Source organism: Alternaria hordeiaustralica, assembly GCF_023758085.1.
Source record: "Alternaria hordeiaustralica strain BMP 2776 chromosome Unknown scaffold_8, whole genome shotgun sequence".
NCBI classification, from domain to species: Eukaryota; Fungi; Ascomycota; class Dothideomycetes; order Pleosporales; family Pleosporaceae; genus Alternaria; species Alternaria hordeiaustralica.
The window spans coordinates 486,886-507,780 of NW_026056780.1; the positions used below are offsets into that span (position 1 = coordinate 486,886).

The 20,895-nt window shown below is 51.7% G+C and overlaps 5 protein-coding genes across 5 annotated transcripts; 1 reads left to right on the plus strand and 4 right to left on the minus strand.

The window, feature by feature from the left end:
* Positions 1–248: 248 nt before the first annotated feature.
* J4E84_005027 (uncharacterized protein) lies at positions 249–1,799 on the minus strand (the record flags this gene model as incomplete). The annotated part of the gene is made up of 3 exons (XM_049387627.1): positions 249–256; positions 306–1,394; positions 1,508–1,799. 3 exons carry the CDS (start codon positions 1,797–1,799, stop codon positions 249–251), a joined length of 1,389 nt encoding a protein of 462 aa, XP_049244605.1.
* Positions 1,800–4,223: 2,424 nt separating this feature from the next.
* Positions 4,224–5,607, plus strand: J4E84_005028 (uncharacterized protein; the record flags this gene model as incomplete). The annotated part of the gene is made up of 3 exons (XM_049387628.1): positions 4,224–4,482; positions 4,530–4,842; positions 4,893–5,607. The coding sequence occupies 3 exons, from the start codon at positions 4,224–4,226 to the stop codon at positions 5,605–5,607; spliced, it is 1,287 nt and encodes a 428-aa protein (XP_049244606.1).
* A 1,974-nt stretch (positions 5,608–7,581) lies between these two features.
* J4E84_005029 (uncharacterized protein) lies at positions 7,582–9,616 on the minus strand (the record flags this gene model as incomplete). The annotated part of the gene is made up of 7 exons (XM_049387629.1): positions 7,582–7,771; positions 7,824–8,505; positions 8,556–8,635; positions 8,687–8,895; positions 8,951–9,120; positions 9,173–9,330; positions 9,378–9,616. The coding sequence occupies 7 exons, from the start codon at positions 9,614–9,616 to the stop codon at positions 7,582–7,584; spliced, it is 1,728 nt and encodes a 575-aa protein (XP_049244607.1).
* A 5,892-nt stretch (positions 9,617–15,508) lies between these two features.
* On the minus strand, positions 15,509–16,174 carry GPX1 (glutathione peroxidase gpx1; the record flags this gene model as incomplete). Its single annotated transcript, XM_049387630.1, has 3 exons — positions 15,509–15,706; positions 15,794–16,059; positions 16,132–16,174. The coding sequence occupies 3 exons, from the start codon at positions 16,172–16,174 to the stop codon at positions 15,509–15,511; spliced, it is 507 nt and encodes a 168-aa protein (XP_049244608.1).
* Positions 16,175–17,431: 1,257 nt separating this feature from the next.
* J4E84_005031 (uncharacterized protein) lies at positions 17,432–19,231 on the minus strand (the record flags this gene model as incomplete). Its single annotated transcript, XM_049387631.1, has 2 exons — positions 17,432–19,016; positions 19,161–19,231. 2 exons carry the CDS (start codon positions 19,229–19,231, stop codon positions 17,432–17,434), a joined length of 1,656 nt encoding a protein of 551 aa, XP_049244609.1.
* Between the last annotated feature and the right edge of the window lie 1,664 nt (positions 19,232–20,895).

Consider the following 20,895-nt stretch of genomic DNA (forward strand, 5'->3'; position numbering starts at 1 on the left):
TGCAGGGCTGACAGAGCTGACGGCACGAGATAGTGGCAGACACCTTGAGGATGAATTCTCCGAGTATTTTGGAACCAGCGGGGATGTCTTGCATGCATCATCATGCATTCCTTGATCGTTATCGTCGGTCTGGAAAACAAACGCTTGCCAATTCTTCTCGTCTTCGTCCAGCCTTTGCACAGCAGCGTTGACCGGTCTGTCCCGACGAATGAGGGCCATGTCGGAGGCATGCGCCGATATTGGTTTTCTTACACCTCTATTCAAAGACGGCAAAGAGGCGGAAAGGGAGGACGAGCTAATGCGACTCTCGTTGCCCTGACCTTGAGTGGCATGCTGTGACCAGTCTATTGCAGCTTCGTTATTATGTCTCTTGGTGGGGTAATCATGCGGGACGCTGCTTCTGGATAGAATGGATTTGTCGGAGTGGCTTGAACCATCGGAGATTGCGAGATACGTCTTCCAGGGACTCTCATCGACGATTGTATTGGCAGCAGAAACGTCAACGCCGACTGATCGTTCCCTATCAATATTGTGCTGATGCACATATCCCATCTTGGACTCACCTACCGAGTCTGGATCGTCAAAAGGCTTTGTCTCACCGATCTGGTTGCCATCCGACGCAGTGCGACCACGGGCACCTGCAGTAGAGTTGGAGCCGCTGAAGGCGAAACGAAATGCGCGCTCTTCCCCGTAAGCATGGTGTGTAAGTCGGAAGTCATGCGTAGAGCTCTCGATTTCACGAGAAGTCATCGTCGCAGGTTGACACTGCAGCTCAAACTGGTCATCCGTAAAGCTCTTTTGCTCAGAAGCGTCAGGAGAAGGACTGGCTACATTGCGCCGAGCAAGGTCATAGTGCTGAGGTTGTTCACCGGTCGATGGCGCACGGGAAGCAACATCAGCTTGCTCGAAAGCACTAGTTGCTGCAAGAAGCTCAAGGTCGGCAGGTGGCTTTGCTGAGCGTAGCTGTGCAAGCGGTTCTTCCAGGTCGAAAAGCATGGATTCAGAGGAAGCATGCGACTGCGCACATTGGTCCAATTGTGTAGAGTAAGTGTTTGTCATTGCATCTGTGCCAATCCGGATTCGAACATCATCTAGACGCTGGCGTGGACCACTATCTCCAGGGACTTGGGCAAAGGCATCGTCTGCAAAGTTGTGGACTTCATTCCCGAATTCATCCTTGTCATTTCGTCTTGGGGCTGCACCGCGTCCTCTTGTCGTTCTTCTGCGCTTGCCGATCTTGCTCTTCTCTCTGCTCGAGCGGAACCGCAGAGTGACCGGCTTCGATGGGTCGATGCCGACCCAATCTCTCTGTGTTAAGAGCCTCTTCTTATTCGCTTCGAGTAAGTGCAGTTCCGTATCCACTTCGGAGGCCTGACGTTTTCCGTCACGCAAGTCTATCTATTGATTAGTATCTGCGGTCACTTGGGCAAGAGTGACGAGCTGTCACTACTACCTTTGTGAGTAAGCCGATCGTTTGGGTGTGATTCTCCATGGGGTGTTGTCTCACGACGTTTTGCGGTTGGCTGATAGTTGCCTGGCGTGTGCTCAGGCTGCGTGCTCTCGTTGTGACGTTTCGCTGCGTGCCCTGTGTGTCGCAGAGAGCCTGAGCCAAATGGTGCTATGCCTAAAAGGTAGGAGTCCTCATTGTCTTGCAAATAGCTAGGGCGAAATGGAGCGACGGGAGAGTTGGTATCATTTTGGAGCTGTGTCCGCGCTCGTGCAAAGTATGCTTTCTGCTGTTGGACCACGCCCGTGTTGGCTTTCTTGGTGCGCTGTAGCGAGCCACCTGTCCAGTTCATATTCGAACGCGTCGAAGTTTTCCTGTAGCTGTCTTGGATATGCGCGGGCCGATGGAGAGCATATCCTGAGTTGTGCTTGGGGGATGAGCACTTTGCTCGTTGCAGCTGCCCAGGTGCTGCGCGCGCGCGCTTGCCGACTGGCGATGGGCTGCTCCTTCCCCTCAGCGGTTCCTCTCTCACGTCACCCTCATGAACCCCGAAGCTGCAACACAACTGCAGCACGTCACTCCGCCTCTCGTAGCGCTGGCCTATTCATCTTCCTCGGTTAGACTCAGCTGTACAGCTCGAGTGTCTTGCGCGACTCATGCTCGGATCTGTCGTGCCGGCGGCAAAACGACTACAGATGCGAGGGTCCAATCTCCTGATCGATCAGCGCCTCCTCCATCTTCCCTCCGCAAAACTAGTGGACCGCCGCAGATGTGCCGAGACCCTGCGACGGGAACCCCGTGGGTGTAGAAAATCTTCTACTTTCATGGCCAGAGGGTGGTGGAGAAGGGACCTAAAAGATCATCGCGCTGCTACACCATCTTCAACACATACAGCAACATATGCGAGGGCCTCCAGTTCTGCAAAGCCGATTTTAGAGCTATCCACAGCTCAAAAACTTCGGGGCAACTCCTGGGGAAATCGTGGAGAGGTGGAGAAGAACGTGCTCGACGACCAATGCCCCATACAAAGGTCCACCACCTCCAACGAAACCCCGTTCATCCGTCTCTTTAGAATTCGCAGCCAAAACACCGGTCGCGATAAGTGCGCTACCTGCATAATGCTGGAGCTACTTCAGATCATTGCTCCTTGCAGAGGGGATTCCGGTCCTAAACGGGTCTTGCGGCATTCTGAAAGCGCCAATGTGCACAGGATGCGTGACTTGACTGGCCGCTAAATGTGTTCTCCCAAACTGACCAGGCACTCGTGTTGCGTTCCCACCCAAATGCCTCAATCTACGTCCACTACGCCCACCACTAATCGTCAACAGTCGTTCAGCTTTCGTTCTCGAGGGTTTCTTTTTGATTTTTCTACACCAGGTGTTGAGCTTGGTTTTGAGTAAATACCACCCATATCCACAATGGCAGCCCGATCCTATAATGCGGAATGATGGCATACATGCTTCCTGGCGCCGCAGTCCGTACTGCACATGCGCCGCCAGTTGCGGTGTACATTCATGTACAGTTACGTCAAGCGCTATGGCCTGAGACTATGCCTGTGGGTACTGGTTCTACTCGCGGCCCACCACATGTAAGCTGGGGAGATATGGCTCAATGCACGCGCCTACACTCGGAAGAGAGGTGCGTCAGTCGTCTCATTCGACATGTGAAAGGTAGCGATAAGGCCCGCGCATGGCATCGCAGGTGTATCGCGTCTCTATCGATGCTGTATTATTCAGTCGAGGTCAGTTTTCAATATGGTGACGACGGACGAAGGCTAAGAGCCTAAGAGCCTAAGACGGATTGGCATGTCTGCCGAGATAGCCTACGTTTGAGCCTCAAGTTGCCTCATCTAGCTTCCGATACTTGGCGATAATTGTCGGCCGGATGGTTCTCGCCGGAAACGAGGAGCTATCGATCGGAGCTGGTAGACTCCAAAGGGACTCATCAGCATCGCCTGCCCTGAGTCCCTGAGGCTCTTCATTTGCGGACGACCCAGCCGATTCGAATGGCTGTTCCAAGGCGCCGAAGCGATATGCGAGCTAATCAGATATGACATCACTAGCGCAAAAGACCCTCAAAACTCTGCAACACAGTTCCACAGCAACACCAACCGCGGCCGTCTACCACATGGCGCGCATGGGACGGCAATACTTTGAGACCGCCTGAGATGCAGGAGGCCCTGTACCGTGACTGTCATACCCACTATTATTGCAACATTACCAGACTACTTGTCGAATGGGCATCGAGAAACATGCCACAATCTCTCACCACATGTCAGAAGCGCACGCCTGGGCTCTCCCTACCGCTATCGAATTCCGGTGTTGCAAAACCGTCCCTTGCCCTCAATCTGCCCGAGTGACGCCATAGATCTACGCAATGCCATCCAACAGAATCCCAAGCCATACCCTTATCGTTCAGGGTCCGGCATTTTTACGCAGAAGCGCAGTGTACCGTGCCGCTAGAGTTGCAGTGGACGTTTGAGTAGTGTAGGGGGCGAAGTACAGACTACCTTGTCTCTTCGGTATAAAACTCTGGGTATCTGCGCGCAAACCAACCATCAACCCACCTCCACATATCCACTTATCCACATACCCACAGTTCTCTCCGCTTCCTTTGAGGGGTTTTCTGGAGACATTACCTATCTATCGGGCTCGCAAACTATAAAGGCTGTTGGACTTCCAGCGTTTCCAGACTTGCTCAGACCACAACTGTACAACTTCTTGCAACAAACACGTTGCAAACTTCCACGAACCCAAACTCCACACACTCCATCACCATGTCGGCACCCTCTCTAGCAGCCCCTTCAACGGGCATGCGTCGCCTCTCTGCCAGTGAGGCTACCAGCGACAACATCAAGATGGGCCCAACAGTCGTCGTCCCCCCACAACATCTCATGGCCCCCTCATCAAAAGCATCAGAGATCGCCAGTGCCTTCGAGACCGCCAGGCATCACCTTGACGCTGCCAACACTCCTGGATCTCCTGGATACACTCCCCCGGAGACATCAGTTACGGACAAATACGCATTCGCCTTTGGTATGTTAGTCACCATGGTAAAGCATGTCTTTTCTAACGCATCCTAGATATCGATGGTGTCCTCATCCGAGGTGGACGACCCATCCCTGAAGCCGTTGAAGCCATGAAGATGCTCAACGGTGAGAACGAGTACGGCATTGTTGTACCATACATCTTCGTTACCAACGGTGGTGGCAAGACTGAAGCCGAGCGATGCGTGCAACTCAGCAAACAAATGGAGATGGAAGTATCACCTGGACAGTTCATTTGCGGACACACACCCATGAGGGAGATGGCAGAGAAGTACAACACCGTCCTCGTCGTTGGAGGCGAGGGCGAGAAGTGCCGCATTGTCGCTGAGGGCTACGGCTTCAAGGATGTGTAAGTTCGCCCGTAACATCTGTCCATGACATCGACTAACACCGCTCCAGTGTCACTCCAGGAGACATTATCAAAGACAACCAAGATACTACACCCTTCCGCAAGCTCACAGAGGAAGAATACAAGAACTCGCGAGTCCGCAACTTCGCTGAGGTCGACATTGACGCCATTTTCGTGTTCGCCGATTCTCGCGATTGGGCATCGGATCAGCAGATCATCCTCGACCTGCTGATGTCGAAGAACGGTCGTCTCGGAACCCGATCTGCCAACTTTGACGAAGGCCCACCGGTCTTCTTCTCCCACAACGATGTCGTCTGGAGTGCTTCGCACGACCTTACCCGTATTGGTATGGGCGCTCTCCGTGTTTCACTCGAGGCCATGTTCAAGGCTGTCACTGGCCGCGAACTCAAGACAACCGCATTTGGCAAGCCTCAGATTGGCACTTTCGAATTTGCCACCCGCCTTCTTGCCGAGTGGCGTCGCGACACTCACGGCATCAACTCGGCTCCTTCAACCGTCTACTTTGTAGGTGACACACCCGAGTCCGATGTGAGGGGTACCAACGAGTACAACGAGCACACCGACTCCGCAAACTGGTACTCTATTCTAGTCGAGACTGGTGTCTACCAGCGCGGCACCACACCTCGCTTTGAGCCCAAGGCTATTGTGAAGAACGTCCTCGACGCCGTCAGGCACGGTATGGAGCGCGAGTACAAGAAGGCTCTCCGGGAGAGCATGATGGAGACTGGTGTGCTTGAGGAGTAGAAGTTTTTTGACTCTCTTCTCTCTTTTTCTTCTTTGCTTTCCTTTCTGCATAGCACGGCGTTTGGGTAGTACCTCATCTGATTTCGGCAAGAGTCACTGCAGCAGTCGCTATAGATGATAGACATAGCTAGATCGCGCAATAGTAGACACAAACACAATTCATACACGGCAGGTACAAATTGCCTCGTCACTTCAATCAGCCAATCTCTCTATTGCACATCCTCACTTTGATCACTAACAAAGAGCATCGCGTGTTTCAAACCAAATGACCATCTACATGAACCAACTACCGACGTCTGCATTCGCAAGCAAGTCGATCCGGCCTTATTCATCCCATCACCTCGCCTACAAATGCCTCAACGATAGATCCTACCAAAAGGCAGCGAGCGAGTATCGGCGGCAACTTCCGATTCGATCATTCCCACCCGGAATGACGAGGAGCGCAACGCCGCGTTACCCGGCACTTTCCACACGGCGCTCAACACCGCGAAGCTTGTATTGCGAACCGCCTGAGTCGGGCCGAGGTGGCTCGTAGTCGCCGGTTAGTGCAACCAGCCACCACTTGCATTACGACGGCCTCCATGATATCAGCCCACGTCACCAACGAAAAACGGCCGAGAACAGCCTTGCCGATGGGATCGCGATGAGAGAGAGATGTGGAGTGAGACGGTGGGAAGTTAATTGTGGGTGTTGTGGGCTGGAAGGATTGTGAGAGAGTCGATTGCGTGACTGTCAATGGCGGAACGTGTTCCGCAACTGTAAGAGGAAGTTGCAAAGACACGGTTACGTCCCTCATCGCGATTTCGTGTCTGGCTCCACTACGAGATACTGATACGACGGCATGTGACATGCATAGGTGGACCATGTCCTCGGCACGGATAACACATCTTCCAACGGCCGTGGTGTACCGTGTGTAGAGCACAGCACAGCAGCTCGGACATGTTTCGAATCGATCGACGAGGCGACGTTGCAACATGGGCCACATGTGGACCCCCTCATTGCGAGGGGCACACGACGAAGGAACCATCCTCATCCCACTTTCGCGCAATTTTATCGTTTCTCCAACGGGTGGATGAGGGACGACCGGCGGAATCGTGTCACAAACAAATCTGAGACAAACATACGGCTATATTCTAAACTCTCGAGATGAGCCCGACACGACACTGACAGTCTGAGTTCGCGCTTGACTCATGGCCCTGGACCCCGCGACTCGTTTGACAACAGCCGGCCGCTGACGATCTGGGGTGGCCTTGCGGGCAATGCTGGACGTCAGATAACGAGGAATTACCTTGTGCGTTCTTTCAAGGCTGAAGCATGTAGAGGTTGGGGGGTAGCCGGTCAAACATGAGACCAGTGATCCTGATTGACAGCCAATCTGACACTGAAGATCCCGTCTGTCTCATTTTCCCCTTCTGGCAAGTGAGCAGATTTTACCGTCTCCCCGCTGGCCGAGGCGTTTTGGTTCTCGTCGGTCCGTAATGAAGCCTTGCGGCAGGCTGCTCGACCTGCGCTGATAGGTATGCTGGACCCTGCAGCTGAGGGTTGCAGATAAGCGGTCGCTAATGCAAATGGCCGATGGTCCGCTCGGCAGTCAACGTGTACGCTCTTGTACAGAGTTCCATGTGATGGTAAGCTGGGGCTGGGAAATGATTGTCGTACGTGAGGGTGGTACTGTGTGAACCACTAGTCAAGGCCAAGATGTTGGTGAAGGTTTGGCTGAATGGTAGGTTCTTGCCCTTCTCGAATCCGATTGGCGAGCATGCGTGTAGAGGACTCAACGAAAACAAAGATCACGTTCCATACGCATGTGCATCGGTGGATTGTTTTGTCACGCGTCAGATGTTTAGTTTCAAACACCACTCCACTGTGGAGGTCTCAGTGCCATGGAAGATGAGAGAAATAGATGGTATTGGTATATACGGAAGAAGAAGAATGGACAACGAGGAAGGCTTGGCGACATGTAATCACGCCCCCTCACTCAGAGCGCTCTTCGTAGGCATTGAGACTGTAAAACCAGTCCAGCTTGTCTCGTATAGCCTCTTCAGTGTAGTCTGCGTCGTCGACGTTCCTTGGTCGGAACTTGGGCTCCATGGGATCAATGAACATGGTGGAGTTGTCGTAGCCCCATTTCTCAAGGTTCGTGACATTGAATGCCACCATCATGCTGCGTGATGTTAGTATGAAACCTCGTGACTACCGTATCCGAGAAAACTTACTCGTGGTCTTCGTGGACGAGATTGTGACAATGAAACATGTAAACACCTGCCCACGGTGCGTAGCGAGCCACAACCCTGACGACTTCACCAGGAGCGATCCACACAACGTCCTTCGTACCCGCTGCTTCATATGGCATCACCTCGTTACGATTCCCCGTACGAGACAGCACCTGGAAGTCGACCAGGTGGATGTGAACAGGGTGCGAGGCATTTCCACCCCCGTGTCTCAACTCCCAGATCTCGTCCTCGCCCAGGACAGGTCTTGTCAAAATGCGGTTCTCGATATCTTCCCAGCCTACACCGTTGACGAGCCACTCGCCGTCGATCCGCGAGAATTTAAAACTCTTAGTGACGTTGGTTTCCGGGGGAGGAGGGATGTAGCGAAGGTCGGATGGTATGGAGTCGTTGTTGGTGCAGTCTGTTACGGTGTCGCCGACTACGAAGCGCATGACGCGATCAGTTGCGGCGAAGTCGAGGTTTCCTACCATTCCGCGCTCGTTGAGCATTGTGATGTTCTTGCCTTGGAAGTCGGCGAAGTCGACGACGATCTCGTAGCGTTCACCTTCGGAGATAGCAAAGCTCGATGTATTCACGGGGTGGGAGAAGAGTCCTCCATCCGAACCGATCATGGTGAAGTCCACGGTCTCTTCAGTCGTATCGTCTTGCAAGTATAGGACAAAGGCTAGATGCCGTTAGTAAAGTTCCAACTGGAGGATTTGTGGGGTAACTTACAACGGCTGATAGTACCGTCAAGGATGCGGAAGCGATATTTGCGTGGCTCAACATTCATATACGGCCATGGTTGACCATTTCTGTTTCTGAGTCAGTTCAAGAATCAACTATCCAGAGTAATGTGCACATACACATGAATCACATCACCCCACAGTCCAGTGTTGTTGTTCGTATCGAAAAGTAGCGAGCCATCAGGATTGTATGTCTTCGCGCTCAAGGATAATGGGATATCGTGGTCACCAGTTGGCAATCCGAGGGCTTTTTCGTCTTCGTCCGTTATGATGTAAAAGCCAGAGAGGCCCCTGTACACATTTTCGCCGGTCTGGCGCTCAGTATGGTCCTGTTAAAAGTCAACATGTGGGTTACGAGATAGAAAGAAATCAATGGAGACTGACATGGTACCAGATAGTTCGAGCGTTCTGTGCGTTCGGATAGTAGTAGTCTTTGTATTGACCAGGGAATGCATAGTCTGCGGCCCAGCCATCGAACGGAGCACGGTTGTACTGGCCGTGAACATGGACTGATGAGTTTGTTGGACTGGTGTTTGTATATCGCACTACTGCCTCTGATAACTGAATCAGCTTTGACTTCATAGACAGAATGATGCCGAGACCTACCTCGCCCTTTTCGCATCATAAATGTCGGTCCCGGTGACGACCCATCATATGTGTATAGAGTAGTGGCTGGTAGATTGGGGTATATTTGTTGTGTGACAGCCTTGACTTCCATTTCGTAGTAGTCGATAACGGCACCAGTAGTCTCATTGGTGTAGGTGCTACCCACTGTCAGTATTCGGCCACTTTCAACATGATGAGTACTTACAATTTGGCCTCCTTCACAGCAGGTATTGGTAGTGGATACTGGAAGATCCATGTGTATTCTGGGCTGTCCCATCTTTCGGTCTTGTTGTTTGAGGGTATCGTGTCATATGGTGGTACGCCGGTCGGGCTAGGAACTGGAATGTGTGAAGGCAGAGTTACGTTGGCTAAAGGAGTGGCACGTATGCTGTGTATCAAACAGCCGACGAAAAGAAATGAACGAGTGACAAAGGGAGAATGCATCTTGGGAAGGAAACTCGACCGGCCTGCTTCCGCGGATGACGAGGCATCTCGAAAGCTTTAAGGAGAGAGCCATCAAACATTGTTGTTGACGTATGAGAACAGAACCGATCGTTTGATGAGGCATGGGCCATGTGATAGATCCTGCGTATCTCGCAAAACGAAGGACAGGCGCAGGGACTGTTGTGGCTGACTCCCAAGCATGCGGATCAGTATGTAGTGACTCCTCTAATCGAGCCAGGATCCACTATCTTGGGAAAGGAAGTTAAGGAGAGTTGGGCCATCGAAGATTGCATGTTGAGTTGAGTTGAGAAAAGCGAAGAAAAAGAAAGTCAAGGGGGTTCTGCGGCGGTACGCCACGAGAGTGTAGTCAGTGTTGTCGGCATCATTAGATCTAGACACGAGAAGAGCGCTATACTGTTCTCCATCACTCAATACTTGAGCCGGCTGTGCGATTACAGCGTGGCGCACGAGTTGATGTCGTGAGCAAGGAGCTGCGATGATCTGTGGACCCTTCCCGCGTGCAGATGATGTCTAGGCTCAAAGCGGTAACGCTAATGCTTTCTTTGGCTGCGCTTCCTCCTGACACTGCGGTCTTCTCGCATTGCAACCGCACGCAACACCAACGCTTGCGCAATACCCTGACACTACCTTTAGATGCGTTCTCTTATCTCTGATCGCTAGTTACGAAGCTTATGCTTGCGTGTCAGTCCCTCCCTCGTGCCCCTCCTATCTTTGATCAACACTTCGCCAGATGCTTTAGCTCGGCCAAGCAGCGCCTCACGGTCTCCGCATCTCTTAATCTTGACAAAAAGCACCTCGATGTCTATTCTTGCTGTATAGCGGAGCACTAGCACGATAACGAGGCTGAACACGAGGCCCCGAGTTATTGGCATGTCGCACCTGCCACACTACCACCGTGCTTGTTGCCATGATCGGCATCACGGCTTCGAATACCGCATTTTATGCGGTGGCACGGCACGGCACGCTCTATACATCTGGTTCGGGAGATTGCCACCGTTGACGCGGTAGGGCCACGAAGCGGCAATCGATAATCGAAACGGGCAATGCACGCCCTCCAGATATCGATATTGCCCGGTTGGAATATGTGCACCGGTATCTCATGGCTTATTGTTGTTTTGACGATGGAACCAAGTCATGCGTTGATGCATTAAGAGATCCGGTTGCATAGCGTGAGAAAGTACACGAAGCTGCGACTTTGCAAAGCCTATCATTAGGCCGGATGCGCTGCAAACATCAGCAGTCGAAATATTTTCGCATCTTGACTAATTCAGTCAGATTAGCAGCTCACTTACTGAAAGTTCTTTTGTACAGATATCACCGTTGGGTGGTAGCATTCTTGATTGGAAACTATCTCAGCAAAGCAACCCTACGTGGGGGAGAAACAGCAAGCTGGAAAGACTACTGTTAGACAACAACGTCGTATTAAACTGAAGCAGTCATTCGAATTTCGGAATAAAGCACTCATCGCCTTCGGGCGCTAGAGCTTTTCGAGATGCCTAGTAAAACCCATAGCCTCCAAATCCTCCGCCATAACCACCGTATCCTCCGCCATATCCTCCTCCATCATATCCTCCTCCGTATCCGTCATCGTACCCATCACCGTACCCACCGCATCCATCATCGTACCCGCCATACCCATCGTATCCATCATATCCGCCATCGTATCCTCCGTATCCACCGTAACCTTCATCATACCCGCCATATCCGCCATACCCATCAAATCCGCCATCATAGTCATCAAAATATCCACCAGGAGCATAGTCCTCAAACCCATTATCATACCCAAACATTCCTCCAACGGGCATTCCCCGTTGAAACCCCCTCGCATAAGCTTGCCCTCCCATTTCCACGTCATCATACGCATCATGAAAACCCTGGAAATGCCCCATAGGGAATCCTTCTCTCATACCACGTTGATCCCAGCCGGCCTTCTCAGCCCGCTCACGGCCTGCCTTGTATCCCTTTTTGGGGTGGCGTGGCATATCGCCCGTTGGGGGATCTTGGCCTGGCAGCCAGTACTGTGCCGTGGATGTGCGCCCATTTGTGTCCTCATAATGGTGTGTCCATGGGCCTTCTGAAGTAGCATGAGGACTGGCTGCGAAGGCGCCGTCTAATATGTGTTGCCGGCTTGGTGCCTTCTTCGATTTCTTCGCCATTGTTAATTGACTTGGATCGTAGTTTGTAAGGTGATGTGAGTGATGCTACTTTGCGAAGTTAGAATGTGTGTTGAGGAGAAGAAAAAGTACCAAAGAGCAGAATATATACTAGCTGTCGACCTTTCTATGACGACGCCAGATGTTGGTGACTCGAGGCTGTGCTGGCAAGATCTTGGTGAAGAGAAGCTATACGTGTGGTCGAAGTGCGACTTGGCTACGATCATATGATGTGGCATGCTGTTTGTTAGATCAGTCACATTCTTGTTGATCCTGCATTGCCCTCTGTCAATTATCGTCATACTTCCTGTTTACTTTGTATCCATTCGAACCCGTCACATCTTTGGCTCTGCTTCACCCTGATATCCGTCCAGTTTAATGCTGTCATCAATGGTGATAACGGTGATCATCATCACTACTTCTCGTCCCATTGAATCACAGCCCGCTCGACAGCACCCATGGTATTCGTCGTTTGCGACTTTTCGTTCTTTTGTTTGGAGATAAAGTTATATCCAAACTCCAGCACACATTTGAACTTCTCGTATTTCGTTTTTGTTTGGAATGCTCACAAGTGGATAATAGCGATAAAGAGAGGAAGATTTCCGAAATTTGTGTAGACTTGGATTGGCGCTAGCCTATTGCGCGAGCGCAGTCAATACTACTCATGGCCGACTGCTTTAGCGATTTTGGAAAAGAGATGGTATGGTGATAAGTTGAGAGTGAGGAAATCTCACGTCATGGCGCGGATTCTAGTTCGTTTTGGTGAAAAGAAGGAGAGGAGCGAAGAGCACATGTCTGGGGTTTTTGTGCTCTTTTGGTGAAATGCGGGGAGGAACAATGTATGTGGAAGAAAAGGTCACGTACCGGCGTAGATATTTATGTTGCGGCCCACCTCAAAACTGATCGCATAGGATTTGTTTGATTGAGCTTTTTGAGGTATCTTGAAAAGGTGGGAAAAGGTCACATAGAGAAGATGACCCGGGCAAGCCATGACTTCGTCCAGGCTATCTTTTAGTAGCAGTTCTGGTGCTCTGACCAAAAGAATGAGCGCAGGAGACATGGGAAAAGAAGGAGCACTTTTGAAGCTGTTATGTCCTGTTTCAGGAAGTCACTACACACGAAGCATGCAACGGAATAATGCGGCTTTTGATGTAGCCTGTAAGCCAAGAAGGAGACATGAGTCAGACCGGAGTATCCCTTTAGCAGGTGTCTGGCTCGATTCCGGCGTCTCAATGAGAACTGAGGACCCGTTCTCCCAGCAATCTTCATACGCAGATCATCGTCCACATTTTCATTTCGCAAGGCGTCCCAGAAAGGCACTCGCACCATGCGGCGTCAGATTCATCTTTTTAGAATCGAGGAAGCCAAGGTATGTTTAGTTGATAAGCAAGAGGACAGGAGGAGGGAAGCAGGTATTTATACGCTCATGTAGGCGAGGAAGACATCACGGCGGTGGATCCGTATTTGTTATAGTCACAGAGACACATCGCTGGGTTTCTTGCTGATGTTTCGGTCCATCTCGGACGCCAGGGCAGACATGGAATGTGAGTGGGATGCTTTTTTTCTTGGAGAAATAAAGCGCTCGGAAGGGCGCAGTCGCCACATCATTGCCGTCGTTTTCGTTTTTGGAAATATCGGCGATAGTTGTAGGTTGGAAGGGAATAGATAACTGGTATAGATGCTTTTATAGTGCCAGACTGCAGAGAAAAACACAACAGGACTATCTTTCCTAGTTTTCAACTCGGTCGGCTCCCGTATATCACATCTCATGTACTTCAGAACAGCTTTCATTTACCGTGACTCTCTTGATTTTGGTGGGTGACACTTTCCTAATCGGGTAACTTTTCGAAAGGTGTCGATCGCGGGCGTCTGCATAGTTACCACCGCGCCCCCAGCCCGGTGAGTGTGACTGTTGATAGGCAAGTCCGCCACACATACGTTCCGAGCCTACCATCTTCAGTCTTCCTCCCAAGAGGAATGATGGTACATCACAGAAACCGGGTAAGACGTGAAGGTAAATACAGAGGCTGGCGTTGATTTGGGCGACTGATTTTCGCGCAGTCATGGTGGTCTTTGGTGGACACATGATACTGAAGGTATGCGCTTTTGCTTGCCAGTGTACCCGCTCCATAAGGACTCCGCATCTTGCTTTCTACTCAGAGAACGCCCACGACATCATCTTCCATGGTACTGTTTTGGAAGTTTCGGCAATAATGTACTGGCATCCTGGAAGGTACGGGCGGGACTTCTTTCTCGTTGCATGCGAAAGTACAGGTGAATTTTGGAGAGATACACGCAACGACAACTCCATCGCTGATGCTTGATCTTGTTTTTGATAATACAAGCACAAGAGTGTTGTGGAAGAGAAGAGAGGAAATTGTGCGGGAAGTCGCACATCTTTCATAGTGAGCGAGATGCAGACAAAGACACATGAACACGTCTGCGATTTCTTTCTGGTATAGGAGAGTAGCGAAGTGCCGAAGATCTTGCTCCCATGAATAGTAGCTTGCGTCGTTTCGCAATAGCGTTGCTATCCAGAACGCGGATCTTTAAACTCAGTAGAAAGCGTGATCTTGCTAAGTGCAGAACCGAGGAAACACTCATGAAAGAGTGTGGCCGCAAATTTTTGAGACAACCGAAGTCATGTAGAGGCATGTGCTCTATTTTGGTAGGAAGGAGAGTCGCCAGTCTGATCATGCAGATAATAGGTATCATGTTTTGGTGTTCTCTCGCGCGAGCGGAGGGTGCTCACACCCATGAAGTACTTGGATTGCCTTTTTTGATGATAGATCTTTGAAAACGTATTCGTGCTTTAGAGGAAGGAGTAAAGGCGTGGAAGACAGTATTTATACACCATTAGCTCCTCAGTTGACGATCCAACATGACCGACGGACGTTCTTAGGCAGATGGATATACCCGAAAGGAGGAGCGACAGCGAGAACATCAAATCAACGCGTGTGCTTTTGGATCTCGCATGAATAAGCATGTCTTGTTCTGGAAGATCTCGTCCGCTGGATCACGACTCATAAGATTGCAGAATCGCGATTTTGATGATCCTGCTATGTAGATATGTAGCCGAAATGGAGGTAACACATAAGCATCATGTCTTCAGTTTTTTTGGTAACGGTTTCTTCGCCAGAGACGCAGACATATCGTCTTGAGCCGCGAATTTTGGTGCAGTGATCAAGGAACGCCAAAGGAAGGAGCCGACATGTTTCCTTGCATGTTTGTTTTGGTAAAAGATTAATTGGTGGAAAGGTATGAAGGAAGTGAGTGAGGAGGTCAATTGGCGATGTTTTATACCTGCATGCGAAATCCGCTAGCGAAGTCTGGAGAACAGAAAGTGTCGCCCATGCGCTTGCAAGTGTGTGTTTTGGAAGAGTTGAGTCCGGTCAGCGTAGCGACTACTGCGGGGTTCCATGGCTTTTACAATGTCTTTTTTGTATAGTGCGGCGCTCGATACGTCTGCTTCCGTGTTGCGATGAGGACGTAAGAAGTACACTCGGTGTATACTCCAGCCCTTCCTATGGTCAGCAGAATGCCATCACCGAGCACCGTGCTATTTGCCCGGCCACAATTACGCGCAGCCACTCCATTCATAGTGCCATCAATTCCATTCAATGCAAGTGGTATCAATACTCCATCATATATCCCTCCTCCCCGGCATCAGGCCTCCCCGTCCTTGTATGTGCCGCGCGATCATCACGCCCACACCCATTTATTTACCAGCCAACTCCTTCTCGATATCCGCCTTAAGATCCTCAGGCTTCTTCGTGCTGGCCCACCTGCCCTTGACCTTTCCGTCCTTGCCAACCAAGAACTTCTCAAAGTTCCACTTGACACGCTTAAGGCCCATGAGGCCCGGCTTCTCGTTCTTGAGCCATTCGAAGGCGGGGTCTGCGGAGGCGCCGTTGACCTATCATGACACAAGAAATCAGCATCGCGTCCAGTCATCGTTACTGGAATGCGCAAGAGGTCGTGTGCAGCGCTGTTCAGTACTTACATCAATCTTTCCCAGCACGGGGAAGCTAACACCATAGTTCAACTGGCAAAACTCCTGAATCTCGTCGTTGGAGCCTGGGTCCTGGCCTCCGAACTGATTGCACGGGAAGCCGATGATTTCAAAGTCGTTGGGGTGTTTGGCCTTGACGTCCTTGTACAGCTTCTCGAGGCCCTCGAATTGGGGGGTGAAGCCGCATTTCGAGGCTGTGTTTACGACAAGGACGACTTTGCCGTTGAGCTTGGAGAGGTCGTAGGGGGTGCCCTTTTCTGCGTGGGGGTGTTAGTTGCTGTTGCGAAGAGAGATGGGCGGGAGGGAGAGGAAAGAGAGGTGTGACGTACTGTCCTTGGGCTTGAAGTCGAAGAAGCTCGTTGCGGAGGCCATGGTTGTGTAGTGTGCTGTTCGTCCCGGTACTTCTTTCTTTACGAAGACAGTCTTCTTCTCGAGAACAGGTATATAGGAGCGTGTAGAAGTCGTATAAGCGCAAGGTGCAAAAGTGGTGGTAAGGCTTCGGAGCTTTAAGTCGTGTCGCAAAACAGGTCTGAAGTTCGTCGCGATACGCGGGGCTGTGCGGCTTGTCGCCCCTCCCAATCGAATCATGGCATGTGATCGTAATCGTAATCCTAATAATCCTACGCAAACGCGGAACTCCGTTGACCGTGTTTTGCTTACTCGAAGATTCGGTCTAGCCAGGCACGACTGTTTGACTGGCGGTTTGGGCTTACGCAATATGACCCTGATGGAGACCCGATCTTTGGCTCTGGCCATCGGGCCTGACAGGTCAGACACAACCTCGGCTTGTCCCACCCACTGCGTACTACGGACGAAAATGCACCTGGCGGTGGGGCGCCGTTGACGACTTCGGTGATTGCTTGCTACATTTGGGACTTCACGCGATGGGCTTCTTTAGATGAATAGAAGGTATTTGGAAGCATGAGGGGCTGCCGAAGTATGCCGGAGTCGGGGAGGGCGCCCACGAGTTAGCAGCTCAGGCATCCTCTATTGACATCAACGACACCAAAGGTCACACACACATGCACATGAAGAGTGATTTTGATAAAACAACAACATAAATAGCAAAACTACGTACAAAAGCAAGAACAATCTCTCCTCCAGCCACCAACGTCCGCGCGGCGGGTAATGATGGCTATACAAGACCGACCTCTTCTCCATGGTCATCCTTCCAAGTACTGACAACTAGCCAAAGAAATACAACTGTACTAATTACACTCCTCCGTTAACATTAGATCAATCTGATACATCAACCAACTCATGCCATGCATAGTGCAATGAGTAGACCTCAGTCCTTCTCCCCCTCAGCGGGGTTGCTGTCGCTCTAAGAGCTGACTAGCTATCCTTTGGCATCCGAGTCCACGGCTGGGACATGTCCTTGGCTCTGTATCCTGGGTTTTCTCCGGAGATTTGTGGCCATCCAGGGCAAGTGGCATCCATCCGAGACTTGTGGGAAGTCATGGTCCTTCATCCGCGAGGCATGCGGGAATCCATCCGGCTTTCGGAGAACGCAGAAAATCAAACGCGATGTGTATGCATTGAAAAAACAAGGGTAGGGGTCCGGCTTCGTGATGACAAACCTGCTGGCGGTTGTCTCTGCAGACGGAGTCTACCAGACGTGTGCTTCATTCAGCCGCCGAAGACATCTCGGTACTGAGTGCAGATGTCGTGGAGGCCAACGACCTCCTTCGTCAACTGGATGTCGTCGCCGAGCTCGTTGGGGGCACTGAGATTGGTCAGAACATCAATGATGTGCTGCTTCTTGCTCAAGAACTCCTTGGTGAGAGCCTCTCGTCGCTGCTGGCGTTGTTGCTCGGCAGTGAGCTTGACAACCTTGACGCGCTTCTCACCAGTCTCCTCAGCCGACGCCTTGCGCTTGCGAGACGCCGACTTGCGAGGAGCCTGTCCTTGGACAGGCGGGGATGGCTCAGTAGTGGGCCCATCGTATTGGTGCACTCTCTTCATATGGTCGAAGAGGTTGTAGCGACGAGGGAAGCCGTGACCTGGCACAGCGCGCTCACAGTCGCGGAAGTGGCAAAGGTGCGGCCTCGCGCCGTGACCGTGCATACCGTGCGCCTCACGTTCGTGACGGAGGAGGCATGCAGTAGAGGAGAACTGCACACCGACGCAGGTCTTCTTGTTGCAGCGGAAAGGCTTGAGGTGAGAGTCAACGTACTTGCTGTTGTAGGTGTCAGTGCATGTTGGGTTGTGTAAGAATGATACATACTCGTAGTTGCACTTCAAAGCGGTGGGCTTGTGGGTGCATCCGGCCTTGCCCTCTTCAGGGCAGTGGTACTTTCCATCCTTGTCTGGTGTCTGCTGGTAGAGAGGGTGGCTGCGGGCGACCTTGGTGCGCTCTTCTTCGAGCTTGGTCTCAGCTGCCTCAGACTGGGAGAGGCTGTCCTCGTTGTCTTCCACTGAGTGGGCGACAGATGCGGGCTTGGTGTCCTCGAGAACGTTGACTGTCTGAGGGAAGTGAACACTGGCGGTGCTGGTCGGGGTGCCGACGAAAGCGCCGAAGCCAGCGTCTTGTGCTGAAGCTCGCCGTGACTCCTCTTGGAGAGAGTATGACGATGAGTTGCGTAGGGTGGCGGGACGCTCTGAGGCATCGTAGGAGGCGCTGTGCCACCGCTGAGGCGAGTTGAACATGGTGTCGTTTGTCGGCCATGATGTGAAGGTGAAGGGGTTGTTCTGGAAGGTGGTCTCGGATGTAGCCCACTGTGGTGAGTCGGCGATGGTGGAAGGTGCGAAGCGAGGCATGTTCGCTGGCGAGTAGTGTGTGTAGTCCTGAGCTGTAGAGTAATTAGCATATGTGAGGGGTCCCTCTGTGGCATTCCATGATCCGGATGTGGCTGGTTGCATGTGGCTCATGTCCAGGGTCTCCGGGAATGTGCTGTAGTTCTCCGAGCTCATTGTCGGCGAGTAGATGTCGCTGCCAACAAACTGGCTGCTGATCCGGCTATCCTGGTGGTGTAGCTCCGGCTTCTGGGCTCCGCGCCGGCTGGCGCCGCTCTGGCTCTGGTATGCGCTGTCCATGCTGCACTCCGAAGCAGTATCCTTGATTTCAAAGAATTCTGCTGTGTGCATGTCCTGGAAGTCTGAAGAGAAAGGAAAGTCCGGTGCGGAAACGACCGGGGCTGGGATTTCCTTCCTCCACTCAGTGATGTTTGAGATGTAGAAAGCACTCTCCGGTGGTGAGTCGAAGAAAGAGTCGCTGGACACCAAAGTTAGTATCCAAACGCGCAAACCTAACATGTTCGTGAAGATGTACAAAGGAAAACGCCATGTTAGTATGTCCGAGGATGCCTATAGAAGAGTCAGTCAAAGCAGCGCAGAGGCATCAGGGGTTAGCACGCACCTTAGGAAGCCAGTAAGATTGGGATTGTCTGCGAGGTAGCGACCTGGTTCCTGGGGCGGTAGGGACGGCATTGCGGGTGAGCTGAAACATCCACGAGTCCTTTGGCGAGAAGTTGTTGATCCAGTGTATAATCCAGTCAGATCCAGTAACGTCCAATGAAGCCAGGAAAGATGAAAGCGGAGCAAATCATCCAGAACATCTTATGCTCCTTCAACAGCAGTCAAGTTAGTTTCGGATCAATAGGTCGATGTGGATAGGCTGAAGCTTCAGCCTACAGTACGTACTTCGTATCTCCAAATGTTTCCAAATCAATCCATGACCATGGTGGTCCTCGTTAGCGTCCAGTGGGAAACCGTGGCAGGGTCCATAAGAAGTCCATGTGGCTGGAGGTGCTGAAGGCAGGTCCATGATGGCTTCATCCTTGTGGGCTCCATAGGTGTGGATTGCGTACATTGATACTACCAGTCGCGTGTCGCTGAGCGCAGTCGAACATAACATAAATGAACGACATTGCTGAGAGTTGCCTACGTTGTCCTGGGGGCGGTGCAGGGTTGCATACCGTTGTTGTTGGTCATCTTCCAGATAGTGCGTCGTAGCGCATGTAACTAGCGCGAGGATCCACTCGTGACTGTTGACCGCCGATTCAAGAGCTCTGCATGATAGCTTTGAAATCGGGGCAGCGAGGCCTCGTGGTTGTCGTGTCTACAAACACTGCAAGGGCAGTGCGCTACGTCTCTCGAATCCAAGGCTGTCCTGGGAAGCATCCGGCATTGGGTTACTGAAGAAAAGTGGCCAAGTGGAGATCCTGTACCAGGGCGGCACATCCAGTGGAAGGTATCCTGTGGCATCCTTTGGGCATCCATGCGGGCTGTAATGGCGGCAAATAAAAACAAACAGTAGGAAAGAAATACATGAGTCTAGCAACACAGGATGTCGTAGTCAAAGGTAAGAAACGCGTAAAGCAGAACATGAGTTGGGGGGAAACCGTTGGGCAGTAAGTACCTGGATAGGGCTCCGTCTGGGCTCCGAATTGTCATCCTGAGCAAGGGCTCTTGTTTGAGAGTGTCGTCTTTGATGGTCGTTGCTAGCAAATTATGCCAGAAAAATCGCTCGAATGTGCTGGTTTGCAGAGGCGATTGCTGATGTCGTGTGTAGGTAGGTGTGTGGTGTTGAGTTGAGAAGAGAGGGAGGAAACGAGCGGGACAATAATGTGTGGGAGGGCGTGCGTGCTGACCGGTTGGTGGCTTAGTTCGAGTGCCAACGCATAGGAGACAGCCCCACAAGCATATCCCACGAGTAAAATCTTGTTGCGGTGCTTCGGCGGTACAAAAACCAATGGGCCAAAATCCTTCGGCGGTCGGGCTGGGAAGGCGGCTTTCTTATCAATTTGTGTCAAACGCTAACGTCACAGAGACGGCGCTCGGTTCTCCAGTTATCCTGCACGTCTCGCGACTTACATTGGAAGGACAGCGTTCCGAGTCGGCGAAATATCGATGTCGCTCATGGGTACGAATTGTGGGAATCTAAACTGAATTGTTGCCGGGGGATTGCCGGGCTTGCATAGTGGGAAGCGATCGCCGCTGCCAACCACCAACCGCGAGGCCGGATGGCGGCTCGATAACGCCGCCAAACCTGCAAAATCAGGGCCTGTTGCACCGGAGGTACACAAGATCGTTGTGATTCTCGTGTAGTCCCGCGATCAACATGAATAAACTTTACCCCGGGGATAATCCTC